The 15,000-nt window shown below is 42.9% G+C and overlaps 1 protein-coding gene across 1 annotated transcript in view; it reads right to left on the bottom strand.

Annotated features, from left to right (window-relative positions):
- Window positions 1–15,000, bottom strand: part of ubr3 (ubiquitin protein ligase E3 component n-recognin 3) — a 242,571-nt gene that overhangs the window by 222,705 nt on the left and 4,866 nt on the right. Inside the window, 4 exon segments of the mRNA XM_084314353.1 lie at window positions 159–225; window positions 5,280–5,320; window positions 6,205–6,360; window positions 10,109–10,261. Coding sequence (XP_084170479.1) covers window positions 159–225; window positions 5,280–5,320; window positions 6,205–6,360; window positions 10,109–10,261 — 417 coding nt within the window.

A 15,000-nucleotide genomic window follows, 5' to 3' on the forward strand; every position in this document is an offset into this window, starting at 1 on the left:
CTTACATTACCTTTGGAAGTGCTACTGCTGATTAACCCTTACATTACCTTTGGAAGTGCTACTGTTGATTAACCCTTACATTACCTTTGGTGCACCTACTGTTGATTAACCCTTACATTACCTTTGGTGCACCTACTGGTGATTAACCCTTACATTACCTTTGGTAGTGCTACTCAGCTTCACCCTCTTCCTCTGTCCAACAGACTGGCCGCCATCTTGGTCCTCCTTAACAAGAAAAAATGTGGGAAAAGTGAGAATGACAACAATACAACAAACAACATATGGCTGCACAGGGTATCTGCAGGTTTCAACAAGGGTATCTGCCCGTTTTTAAGAGGCACGTTCAGATATTGACATTTTTAGATATTTCACCTTTAGTGTAAAACTAGGTCTAGAGTTGGTCATTGTTCAATTTGCTGGATCCTGGTTCCAAAATGTATACTTTAAAAAAAAAGTATTATTAATTTATTAAATAATAAATTTTTCTTTAACTCATTCAGCGCCGGAGCTTAATGCGCGATATAAGTCTTCTGGCCGCCTCAGATCTACTCCTATCCAAGCTCCCGGAGGGTCATCAAAGAGAAGCCGCCTATTCTCAGTCCTTGCCCCACAATGGTGGAATGAACTACCCATCCCAGTTAGGACAGCCGAATCCCGTCCAATCTTTCGCCGTCGACTAAAGACTCACTTCTTCAACCATTATCTGAAATGATAAAAAAAAAAAAAAAAAAATCTAACCCCGACTAACCTTAATGTCATGCACTTGTCCTAATAAACTAACCTACACTGTAACACGCAACACTTTGATGAACATTGTTACTCAGCTGATAGAGTTATACCCTTCTTGCTGTCTTGTCGCACAGAACTTGTAAGTCGCTTTGGATAAAAGCGTCAGCTAAATGACTAAATGTAAATGTAAATGTAGAACGCCACCGCTTTAATCAATGGGGGGACTGCGAGATTTGCGAATGCTTAAAATATATCTTAAATTATAGCTATGGGTCTAATACACCCGTCGATTATCAGTGAGTTGCTTCCAGTCAACATGTACAAAACGGGATGTTTTTTTTCATCGGTAGATTTCCTTTTTATACCGTTTTGAATATAGTTTGTGATTGTGAGTAATTCCAGGAAAAGACGCGATAATAGCCCTTTAGTGGAATACACTAAACACGTTGTAATTTTTCGCCTGATTATCGAATCTTCCTGAAATCAACGCTAGATCATCATTATTATCCTTCCTCGTGCAAGAATGAAAAAAGCCCTGGAGCGCGGGGCTCCCCCAGTTGCCTCCTGCACTCAACGGCACGCAGCCACACATACACACAGAGACAGCATCGATCGGGGTAGAAATAAATATCAGATCAACGATCAAATTTATATATAGTGTTCTTACCTTGTATCTGATGTAATGCAAGAGAAATAATCCAATTATCTGATCGCCATTCCAAATACTGCTCGTGGAGGTCCTTACCACATTACCGACCGTTTCACAATGACGGGCGGGCGGGGTTACTGTTCCAATGCATTGTCGTATATATGCCTACCTCGCCTGAGTATTTAAACCCCGCCCGCACGGCTCGGATCGTCCCGTAGGTGGCAATATTTGCCCTTTTGCGAGCTCAGAGCCATTCCCAACAATAACATCAGGCTGGATGGATGAAAATGAATGGATATCGCTAATAAAAGAAATAACGATTAAAACCCGACTATACTCGTGATTGGCGCTCAAGCGATGGCGAGTTAACCCGACTATCATCGTGACTGGCGCTGAATGAGTTAATAGAACCATATAGAACTAGGGGTGAAACGATGCATCGATTAATCAAAATGCATCGATTCTAATGTGACGATTCAACTGCATCGATTTGAAAATGTTAGAATAGATTATAATCTAAATTAACACTTTGGTTGCCTTGGGTTAAATTCATGATATACCATAGGTTGCCGGCTCTATTTGTCTATGGAGAAGTACCCCTTCTTTGCATGGCTATAACTTTTTAAATTCTATTGCTACATTGCCATTATTAGGGCCCATTCAAAGTCCTATATGTATTGTTCATTGTGTAGCAACGTTAAACTTTTTCATTAACATATTCATAGTAAAGTATGGTCTAATGTATAAGTATGTTTTCATCTCTTTCTGCAGCTTTCTCCAGAACGTGATCTATAGCCCCAAATGCATTATATTGATGATGCAATACAGTTTTATGGCAATCAGCGCGATATAAAAAATTCCAACTAGACGTACTTCTAGAAGTTACTACACGTCATCTGATGTTGACCGGATGGGCTAGGGGGCGGTTATAATTCCGTGGGCAGCGTTATACCAATCATCTAATGTGGGTCAAATGTTGATAATAGCAGTTAGTATCGAAGACGGTAACGTTACACGCTAAAACTCACCCCAGTCTCCGCGCGCCGTTGGGCGATCATCGTAGAGTAGAAGTCTTATCATTATGGGATGTAAATTTACCCGGTCCATCTCCAGCTTGTATAATGGTATATACGTCCAAATCATGTTGTTTATCGAGTTATTGGCAATCGATCACTGTGTAGCGTGACGAGCCAGAGTCCCGGGACCTATAGCGAGTGCCCGGAAGTACTACGGACGTCTAGCACAACCTCTATGGCACATCCTGTTAAGCGATTGCGCCGATCGGCCACCAGATGGCGCTCCTGAACCGCCAGAGAGCTCAGTGGGTCCTGCTGGTGGATATTGATATAAGGACGCTGTACAGCGTCCTCCGGCAACTTGAGCATGGCCAGCAATGACGTCTAAACACGTTTCATGGCAGTCAAAGTGTTAATCTAAATAAAAAAATAAAATAAAAAAATGTATTGACCTATAGTCCATTCATGCTGAGTGAATCAGTTCCCCCAGCCACATTTGTGTATTCAAAAAATGTTGGGGAATTAATCGAAAATGTATCGAATCAAAGGGCGGCTGGGTAGCACAGCGGACTAAGCGCCTGCCTACCACCGCAGAGACACTGGTATCGAATCCAGCTGTCAGCGGTGCCTCCGGCTTGGTCGGTCGTCCATACTAACACAATTGGCAGTGTTAGCGGGTGGGAAGCCGGCGGCAGCGTTTCCGTTAGCCGGTAATTACCGGTATTTGACCGGCAAAATCTGTTGAAGTCCGACATATTTGATCTCTCCGGTCATAATGTCCGGTGAAAATAATTCCCTCTAAACACAATTAGATTATTTGAATTGTATTAAAATAGGCTAAAATTAAATAGCCTATGCGATGAACAAAACAATCATTACATTTGTCGTTGCTTCACCAAGCAGCCGGTCAATGACATCCTGTGTCAGCGCGAGCTGGCAGCTGATATATTTACGTGAAGCATGGCTTGGCAGGGTGCAGTACTCCAATTCAGCCATTGGCAATTCAGCTGTTGGGTGGGGGCGCTGCTGACACCGCTGCTCTGCTCTGCCTGCTCCTGCTCCATGCTTCACGTAAATATATCAGCTGCCAGCTCGCGCTGACACAGGATGTCATTGACCGGCTGCTTGGTGAAGCAACGACAAATGTAATGATTGTTTCGTTCATCGCATAGGCTATTTAATTTTAGCCTATTTTAATACAATTCAAATAATCAAATTGTGCTTAGAGGGAATTATTTTCACCGGACATTATGAGCAGCACCAAGTCGTTGGGAGGTGGAGATATACATCACGGCGCAAACCCACGATAATGTTGCCGTCTCTCTCTGCCAAATTTCTCAGTTCTTCGCTTGATATAATTAATACAAATGTCCAATATAACGGAATTCGTTAGCTCATAAAAATGTGATAACAGACTGCTGTTTATTAAGGTCGGGCAGACTGCCCACCGACACCTCAAGTCGGCAGCAGCACGCAGTCTCGAGGGACTTATTTTATTTGGAATATATTAAGGACTGTATATACGCAAAAGTAGCCTAGTTTTAAGTTAAAATATTATAAATGCCTTGATGATGTCATTCTTTATATAGGCCTATCAATTGTTTTTAAGCTCAATAAACTCTGACCGGAATTTATCCCATTTGTCCGGTAGATTGAAATCTACCGGACACTCAGACCTGCAAAAAAAAATTCTAACGGAAACCCTGGCCGGCGGGGTGTGTATCCTGGTTGTTGTAAACAGCAACTCCTACAGGTCGGTCGGGGCACCAGCTCAGCGAGGGAGGGACCTGGGGGAGGTAGTGTGATCCTCCCATGCGTTACACTCCCCCAGTGAGAGTCCTCGCTGCCAGGTGAAAAGAAGCGGCTGGCTGACTCCACATGTATCGGAGGAGACATGTGATAGTCTTCAACCCTCCCTAGGCCGGCAAGTGGGGGGGAAATGCACGCAACGACCAGGAAGGGAATTGGCATAACAACTCAATTGGGATGGGAGAAAAATACAGAAAAAAGGGAGAGAAAAAGTAGATAAAATCGAATCGTGGTCAAATGAAGAGATTTCATGATGCATTGAATCGTTGCCTGAATAATCGTAATTGAAATTAATCGTTGTGAGGTTGCATCGTTGCCATCCACAACCTCGCCCCTCCATACCTGTCCGACCTCCTCCACATCAACATTCCCACCCGGTCCCTCAGGTCTGCCTCCTCCATCAACCTGACCGTCCCCCCAGCCCGTCTGTCCACCATGGGGTCAAGTGCCTTCAGCTGCTCTGCCCCCCCCCCCCCCCCGACATCAGGAACATTGACTCCATCATCCCATTTAAAACCCACCTCAAACCCCACCTTTTTAGGCAGGCGTATGTCTGATATTTTTTTGACCAAATATGTCTGATTTTATTTTTCAAATGGATTGTGATTATTAATGTACCGTTTTTAAATTGTGTGATTATTATTATACTGTTTTTAAAATTGTTGTACGGCGACCTTGAGTGCCTTGAAAGGCGCCTTATAAATAAAATGTATTATTATTATTACACCCCTATATAGAACACAAATCTAAAGTCCTAGTGGGGTCCTAGTGAGGTCCTAGTGGGGTCCTAGTGTGTTCCAGGCATCCAGTTTCCATCAAAACACTTCATTAACTCAGTTCTAATGATATATCTCACTACTTGGGAGTTCTCAGACATTCAAAACCGCTTTCCCAGAACTACAGAGTGCAGCTTTAACCTTGAACTCCATCTCTTGTTCGATCATATAACCGTGGTCGCACGCGTGTATAACTTGTGTATACTGCACCTTGTGTATACCGTTTACTCTTAGTATATATTCAGATTCTTTATTGCCTATATTAAAATACTGGTGCAGTAAAGAGGACACGTCACGTACCTCTTTACTGGCCTCGTCTAGGACGCATGCTGCAGCGGCGCCTGAGGGGACAACAAATTAAGTCATTCATAAATTCATTCATTCAATAAAGACCAATGTAAGGTCAAAATCACCATCACTTCCATTGTCTAAAGTTGGGTGTGAACAAAATCTTTGTTTGTTTTTAATTAATATATTACTTTTTAGGAGTTATCATATACTGGAGAGAGACGGGGAGGACAGGAGAGAGACAGGGAGGACACATCATATACTGGAGAGAGACGGGGAGGACAGGAGAGAGACAGGGAGGACATATCATATACTGGAGAGACAGGGAGGACAGGAGAGACAGGGAGGAGACATCATATACTGGAGAGAGACGGGGAGGACAGGAGAGACAGGGAGGACAGGAGAGAGACGGGGAGGACAGGGAGGACATGAGAGACAGGGAGGACAGGAGAGAGACAGGGAGGACAGGAGAGACAAGGAGGACAGGAGAGAGACAGGAAAGACAGGAGAGGCAGGAGACAGGGAGGACAGGAGACAGGAGAGAGACAGGGAGGACAGGAGAGAGACAGGAAAGACAGGAGAGGCAGGAGAGACAGGGAGGACAGGAGACAGGAGAGAGACAGGGAGGACAGGAGAGAGACAGGAAAGACAGGAGAGACGGGGAGGACAGGAGATGCAGGAGAGAGACAGGGAGGACAGGAGAGAGACAGGGAGGACAGGAGAGAGACAGGGAGGACAGGAGACGCAGGAGAGAGACAGGGAGGACAGGAGAGAGACAGGAGAGGCAGGAGAGAGACAGGAGAGACAGGAGAGGCAGGAGAGAGACAGGAGAGGCAGGAGAGAGACAGGTGACAAACACCACAAGCCGGGTGGAACCCCAGGGTGTCGGAGGCTCACTGAGGCAGCCAGACACCCAGAGGTGCGAGTTGACTTGTACCCAGTACGCCCACGGCCCCCGCCCCTCCCTCGGCTTCAGGGGTGAGGTCAGCAGCCACCGCCTGGGCCTTCTCCTCCACAGACACCAGGCCCGAGTTCTTCAGCGCCGAGAGGTACTTCTCATAGTTCTGCTTAGCGTACACATTGCCCTCTTGGCCTGCAACACAAAAGAATAATAGCTTGAATATTAAGACAATGGGTGACAGTGGCTCAGGAGGTACAGCGGTCGTTTGGCTCATCTGAAGGTTCCTGGTTTGATTACAGGCAGTGTGTCGAAGTGTCCTTGAGCAAGACACTTAACCCCTTAACTGCTCCCGATGAGCAGGTCAGCACCTTGCATGGTCGCCTCCGCCGTCGGTGTGTGAATGTGTGAGTGAATGGGTCAAATGTGAGGCATAAGTTGCTATATGAATGCAGTCCATAAGACAACCCTGAATGTTGTTTCAAAGACCAAAGCTTGTTTTAACTGCGACCAGCAGCTCTATAGCTCGTTCTGTCCACAATAATGTCCCCAACCTCCAGCGGCCACAGTTCTCGCCATGGAGGACAATGCGCGCGCGTGTGTGTGTGTGTGTGTGTGTGTGTGTGCGACTGTGCGCGTGTGTGTGTGTGAATGCCAACTGGCTAAAAGAGTGCATAACTTTACGAATGGATTCACAGATTTGCACGAGATTTGGTGGAAAAGTTGGTCATGAGCCAAAGAACAGCTGATCAACTGTTCCTGCCAGTTGGCAAAAAAAAATAAAAAATTAGTGGGAGTGGCCTAAAAGATTAAAGGAGTGGGAGTGGGCTAAAACAAAAAGAGGAGTAACTTGAGAAGTTTGAATGGCTTTACTAATTTCGAAATCTTGGAAACTGGAGATTAACCTCGACTCTTTATTTTGACATCGGTGGACGACGCCGTGACAGCTCATGTAAATAGCTCGCAAGGGATTGTGGGAAATGTAGTAAACCGGCACGAGAAATGTAGGAAATTGGTACGCTCGACTATGAAACATCAACCGACGAGTCCGGTCCACTCACAGTACGGCCCAACTATGTGGGAGCCTCTATGCTTCAGCCTGTACCTTTTGAGTCACTGCCAGAATCAAAGACCGTTGACAGTCTGGAATGTGCATATTATATTGTGCGTGATGACTGAATAAAGACACAACATGCTACTACTCAACTGAAATGTGCATGAAAGCACACAATAGACCTTTGTCACAGTAGACATTTTGACGTGTCATAGCAGGGTAAAATAAACACAGCTATAACTAGTCATATTAATAATATCTCCCTTCTCTTTCGGTGAGTCAGCAGGGTCCTGGCGTTGGCACGCCTAACTGGAATAGACAAGCGATGAATGTTACTAGTTCGGAGTTTAAACTTGAGCTCCTCCAACGTCCTTTTGTCTCGTCTAGCCTCAGAACTGCACTATTGAATTATTTTTGACTCGTGTCTATTCTATTTGACAAACTGTTTTATTGCACTACTACACCATTCTGCTGCTACTCTTTTATCATTTTTAAATGGTCTGTTTTATGTGTGCCGATCAAGCCGTGAACAGGGAGGCCTGTTGGGATGTTGGGATCCTAATGTGGGAAGTAAAGCTGTCCCCGAAGCCTTATTATGAGCCAAATCAAAAGCATGAAATATATTATGACCCGAATCAAAGCATAAAATATATTATGACCCAAATCAAAGCATGAAATATATTATGACCCGAATCAAAACATAATATATTATGACCCAAATCAAAAGCATGAAATATATTACGACCCAAATCAAAGCATAAAATATATTATGACCCAAATCAAAGCATAAAAATATATTATGACCCAAATCAAAGCATGAAATATATTACGACCCAAATCAAAGCATAAAATATATTACGACCCAAATCAAAGCATAAAATGTATTATGACCCAAATCAAAGCATAAAATATATTATGACCCAAATCAAAGCATAAAATATATGGTTTATATTTTTTTTTCTTTTTTTTTTTAAATATTTTTCCCCCTCCTTTTTCCTCCAATTTTCTCCCATCCCAATGTTAGTCGTTATGCCAATTCCCAATCCCCTTCCTGGTCGCTGCGCACTTACCCCCCACAGTCGGTCTGGGAGAGTGGAGGCTATCACGTGCTTCCTCCGACACACGTCTAGCCAATCAACCGCTTCTTTTCACCTGGCAGCGCGGACTTTCACTGAGAGGGCGTAGCATGTGGAAGGATCACACTATCCCACTTAGATCCTATCCGCGCTTAGCAGGCGCCCCAACCGAACTGTAGGAGTCGCTGTTTACAACGACCCGGACCCACCCCGCCAGCTTCTCCCACCCTCTAATACTGCCAATTGTATTAGTGTGAACGGCCAGCCAAGCTGGTGACAACCCCGGAGCTGTGAGCTGGATTCGAACAGGCGAATCCTAGCGTCTCCGGGGTTGGTGACGAACGCAATCTCCGCTACGCCACCCGACCGCCCTAATATATGGTTTATATTAATACTGCGCAGTATACCCAGTTTAACATCACCTGTACATTGTATATTACTATTGCACTTTACTGTTACATTTGCACTCTGGTTGGCAAACCTCTTTTCGTTGTACTGTACTTGTGCTGCATGATGACAATACATTGGAATCTAATCTAAAATATACGAGTAACTAAATGATTTTGTGTCAGAAAGGCTGGGGTAATCACAATAGTGCTTGCCGTCTTCACTAGTCTCTGGGCTACCGTCACGTAGTGTCCGTGAGTGAGAGAGTGGGTGGGTGAGAGAGTGAGTGAGTGAGTGAGTGAGTGAGTGAGTGAGTGAGTGAGTGAGTGAGTGAGTGAGTGAGTGAGTGAGTGAGTGAGTGAGTGAGTGAGTGAGTGACCGTGGGGAAAAGACATTAGATGTCTGAATAGGGCTGGGCGATATGGAAAAAAATCATATCGCGATAACGATATGATCATTTTATTTTATTTCTCGATATCGATAATTATCGAATTGTTATACCGGCTTCTCTGCTGGCTGTGGCTCCAGAGGAGTTGAACAGTTCTGGCTCTGTTAGTTTATTTTCGATCTTTTGGCGCTTTTTTGGTGGACAAACCACCGCACATGTGAACTGTGACTCGTGACTGGAGTCTAGTTCTGCTAGCACACATAGCCTACTGTGTACAGACGGTTTCAAAATGTATTTTAAATTAGAAAGCAAACAAAATAAATGGACAAGAGAAAAATAAATCTCAATTTAGTCAGTATTGTCATTTGGACAAGCAAAGCCATTACTTTAAGTTGCAGGCAAGAAAGACAAGTCTGTCCACTGCCCTGTTGCAGGTCACAAAAAAAAAAAAAAAAAAAAAAAAAAATTCGATATTCGATATCGATTATTAAAATATATCGCGATATTTATCGTTATCGTTATATCGCCCAGCCCTATGTCTGAACACTGAACAGTATTAGTCAATACAAGAGACAATTCAGTATTATATATTATATAGTCATCAACGGACGGCTAATCTGTCTCCCTGCACTCGAGGACTGAGCGGCATAGGCGGTCCTTTGTACCCACTGCCATCAGACTGTACAACAGCGCAATATAGTGCGGGGGACCTTGACCCACACACCTGTTTTTACACCCGTTTTTATACACCGGTTTTTATACACCTGTTTTTACACACTTGTTTTATACACCTGATTTTATCTCACCATGCTCTTATTGATATTGATAGATATGATTTAATTGAATTTGATCATGGGCTTATTTTTTATTCATGATGCAGACATAACGTGAAGCTGAATGTGAACCGTCAACATCTGTATATTGTGTGAGCTGTGAGATACCCTGAAGATTAATTATCTATCCATCTATCTATCTATCTACAATGACTGACTTTCTTTTTTCTTGTAAAAAAGAAAACTGACCAAGAATATTATTTACCCATGCACAAGTCCTTGAATGTTTGCTGATTGGTGAGGATCTTGGTCAGCACGGTCCTCATGGCCCCTCCCATCTTGGTGAGCTCCTCCAGGAAGGAGATCTGCGGCTCCAGCTGCTGCAGCACCTTCTGGAGATCTCGCTCGCTGGACGTGTCTGTCGGAGCAAGATAACAGATGACACGTCACACACACAGTGTCAAATCTTGTGTCATAAACAACCTAAAAATAGAGTTGTATGATGATGCCAGCGTGTGTCAAGTAAGAAATCTTGTCTATCCAAATATTTTTTTGTAATCATCAAGCTAGCATAGACCTCCAGCAGGGCCCTCGTTTATCAATAATGCGTAGAAACTAGAAAGTGTTCCATTTTCATTCCTAAGCAGGGAATTTAGAATGTCTCTACGCACAGAAAAATCGGGATTTATCAACCGTGCGTGCACAGGTCGTACGCACACTCCGTGTTGATAAATACCAATGTTCTTACAGTCTATGCTTGTGCATGATTGTAAGCATTTGCATACAGAACAGCCCCTAATTAACCATATATGCCGGTAATGAAACACGCACAGATATATACAGTAGATAATATACGCACAATCTCAAGAACACGTTAATTTTGATAAATCCCGCACTTTGCTTTCATACGCACGGTTTACACACATCTGTGCATACGCAACATTGATAAATGAGGGCCCAGGTGTATAGTCAGCTAGCGCATTATAGAGCTCCAGGTGCATAGACCTCCAGGTGTATAGTCAGCTAGCATAGACCTCCAGGTGTGTAGTCAGCTAGCGCATAAACCTCCAGGTGTGTAGTCAGCTAGCGCATAGACCTCCAGGTGTGTAGTCAGCTAGCATAGACCTCCATGCAGTTTTTGCATGCCCAAATTGACAGTTATTTTTGCCTTTTTAATGTGTGTATATATACAGGGTACAATTTGCTGGAGGGAGTTTCCTCTGCTTTTCACACCCCTACCTCTGGTCGTTCGTTCATTTTTAATTGCCAGTGGGGATATGATTTATGTCCCCTTCTGGTAGTCTATAATAAACATGAAATCCTTCATCCTAGCATTTAATTAAATACACAGATTTATCTAATTAGTCAGCAGTCTAGACACTACTCTCGCCCAGACAGAACTGCTGGCTACTGCGGGTTGTGTTGTCGGGCGCAGTTTGAGCAGAACACAGCCCAGCACTTTCAGTTTCACCGACCTCTGTGCTACAGCTGAACTCTCTCTCTCCCTCCCTACCTCCTTTTGCGGAGGCTGCTCTGCTCTCCCTCATGGCCGGTGTGTGAACGGACCAGAGAAATCGATGCAGTGCGGATCTCGTGAAGAGCGAGATTCTCCTTGAAGCAGATTTCTCTCCCGACATCATTCCAAGAGTTTTATAAACATTGTCTTCATCAGCAACACACTCTCCGTGGTGCCGAAAGCTTTGTCTTGGATTTACCAAACGTGTGTCTTGGGAGAGGAAACATTAACACTTTCAGTGCCGGCCATGCGGTGCCCCGGAACCCTGTTGCGTGCCACCACCCACTTCAATGACAGAGCTCTCATATTTGCAAATGCACAAACTATATCTTAAATTATGGCTATGTGTCTAATATGACCGTCGCTTATCAATGACTTGTTTGCAGTCAACATTGTCAAAACGGATTGTTTTTTCATCTGTACATTTCCGTTTTATACCCTTTTGAAAGGGTATTGCTTTTGGAAATTTCCAGAAAATAAAAAAGATTCTGTGATAAACGCCCTTTAGTGGAATACACAAAACACGTTGTAATTTTTCTGCCTATTTATTAGGGATGCACCGAAATTTCGGTGGCCGAAAACTTTCAGCCGAAAATGGCCTTTCGGCTTTCGGCCAAAATAGTTTTTTCACCAAAAACGTCACCGAAAGAGAAACAACCTGTAACCTAACGCGTGTTGTTGTGATGATGTCGCGCTGTCGGGAGTCGCGCTGTTTCTATGTAAACTCTGTGCGCAACGCGTCCAATAAATGCATCTTTAACATGCTTTTATATCCTTATTTACTATATGCCCGTCGCGGTTAATCACTGAGTGATCTAATATGCATATTATTCAGAGCGAGAGGGGGTGGGGATTGTGTTTCTCACATTGACGCTGTCTGTCTGTCGCGCGTCTACTATGCAGAGTCAAGCGAGCACATTCAGCTGGGGACTAGAAAGGTGCGCTCAGTAGAGCACAGATGTCCGCTGCGCAGCCATAGAAAAGATGGAATTAATGTACTGTATGCATTCAGAAGTGCTGAATAAATGTTTTATGGACCCATAATAGTGATTTATTATTTAAGTAAAGTTTTGCCATAATCATATATTTTTCCATAATCATAATGTTCCACAACATTGGTAAAAAAACTATTCTATGAATCATTTTCGGCCTTTCGGCTTTCGGTTTTCGGCCAACTGTTTTCTATTTTCGGTATCGGTTTCGGCCAAGAATTTCCCATTCGGTGCATCCCTACTATTTATGAATCGTTTTCAAATAAACGCTAGATTATCGATAGTATATGTGTACTTATGCACGCTATAGAAGCTGGCTGAAAAATCGATTCTCTTATTTCTTGATCGCACACACACACACACACACACACACACACACATACGGGACACGTTGATATATCTGTGAAAATAGCTCTGATTATCCCAATACTGGTAAAATAGATTCCTTACCTCAGATCAGATGTTCTCCAAAAAGATTATTCCAATTCCTGATCGCCATTCCAAATATCGATCGCGTTTATTGATCCAACGCTGCGTACTGGAAACACATAATCCACTCTCCTCTGAGGGTCTGCGAAGACTGCAGTAGGCTCGGATTACATGCCTGACAAGTAAAATGTGGAAGCAGGACTTTTTTTTCTCCATGCGTTTCATTCAATCCAATCCAATGGGGTGCAGTACCATCCAGAGAGAGGATAGGGGGCGGTATTTTCCCTGTTCAAACTCAGACAGATCCCCATTGGTAACGCAAGGCTAGATTGATGAAAAATTTATGGAAATCGATAATACAAAAATAAACTACGATACTTCTCGTCGTTGGCACTCACCGGTTGGCATGAACTAACGAGATTTCCCGTCGTTGGCACTCAAAGTGCCCCAGTAACAACTATATGAAGACATAATTTCTTCAATGTCTGTTCTGTTGCGTTTCTGATGCTTAACCATTTGGCTTTTTTACCTACTTAGCCTACTGTGCTTTTTAAGAAATGTATTAATTAATCTAAAGGGTTATATCTAGATACAAATGCTTTATACATTATGTAGCCTAAAGCTTATTCTTACATTGTATTCAGTACTTAAGAGTACAAGTTGTTCTTATTCTGTCTATTTTTATATTCATTATGTCTGCACTTTATGCATTGCTTTTATTTTGTCAGAACCAGCTAACAGTCTTTTATAGATTTGAATGTCAGAAATCTATCATAATCAATAAGAAATCTATTACAATCTTTTTAATATATTTGAATGACATAAATGTATTACAATCTTCTTCTTTTTCCCGGGAGGTTTAAATATCAATTATCTGCTCATTTTCACCAGTCTATAATTATGCTAATTGTATGCCTATGTCTATTTTGTGTCTACAGCACTGCTGTGAAGCACTTTGGGCTGCAATTCTTGTATGAAAGGTGCTATAAAAATAGTTAATTATTATTATTATTATTATTACTACTTTACTGTCCTGCATTTGGTCCCCCCCCCCCCCCCCACTCGTGCCTTGAAGGTGGCAGAGCTACAGGATGAAAAGTGTGCAGCAAACCATTGCATCATATTTCAGAAAGCAGCCGTTTGGAAGTAAAACATAGCCCGTTGAGAATACGTTAATTTAATGACTTTGCCAGTGTGTTACTACGGTTTGGACCATGTACACCATCATCACTATTACTACTGTCTGATTGAAAACTGCCACCCAGTACTGTTCACTACTACTACTACTACCGTTATCACTATTGTCATTATTACTTGCACTTTGTTCCATTATCTATGTACTGTACCTATCCTACCTGTAGCCCCGCCCCTGTGTTGTTATGACACTTGAATTTCCCCAGGGAGATTAATTCTCCACTTGCACAATCTGAATGTAGCCATTTCCGGCTGACTTCCGGTTGCCAATAGCACTTCCTGTCCCATCCAAATACATTGGTTTTAGCTACTTTTCTCCCCTTATTTAAACAACTTTGTCGTCACAGAGAGGCAATGAAACGTTTGTATTATTATAGTATAGAATGTATTTAATAAGCAAACGTTTGTCAGCAGGGTTTTTGGGCTGTATTTCATGTAAAAACGTTTACTGTTAGTTTCCTTGCTCAGCCAGCATTAGCTAACCGAAGCTAGTGGTTAAACAGGCCGGATTAGCTTTGAGCTAACTATCTTTCCCGACCCATGTATTCATTCCATTCTAAACATAACGTTAGTTTACAAAACATGACCCGTCTATATAACGTTGAGGAACAAATTATATAGACGGGTAATGTTTTGAACAACTAACGTTACGTTTAGAATGGAATGCATCGGCAAAGATCCGTTAGCTCAAAGCTATTCCGGCCAGTTTATCAACTTCCTGTCATTTAGAAATATGATTTTATAGTGAAAATCATTACCAAAACGTCCGGAAAAACCTAACGGGAGCATTATAGACGGTCATACAAATGTACAAATGCTATAAGGTGGCAAGAAATGCACTATAAACAATACTTTATGCATCGGCAAAGATCCTTAGCTCAAAGCTATTAAGGCTAATGCTGGCTAACAAGAGGCTAGCGCAAGAAACGACGCCGCAAAGTATTGTTTATAGTGCATTTCTTGCCACCTTATAGCATTTGTACATTTGTATGACCGTCTATAATGCTCCCGTTAGGTTTTTCCGGA

This window comes from Notolepis coatsorum, assembly GCF_963971535.1.
Source record: "Notolepis coatsorum genome assembly, chromosome: 5".
NCBI classification, from domain to species: domain Eukaryota; kingdom Metazoa; phylum Chordata; class Actinopteri; order Aulopiformes; family Paralepididae; genus Notolepis; species Notolepis coatsorum.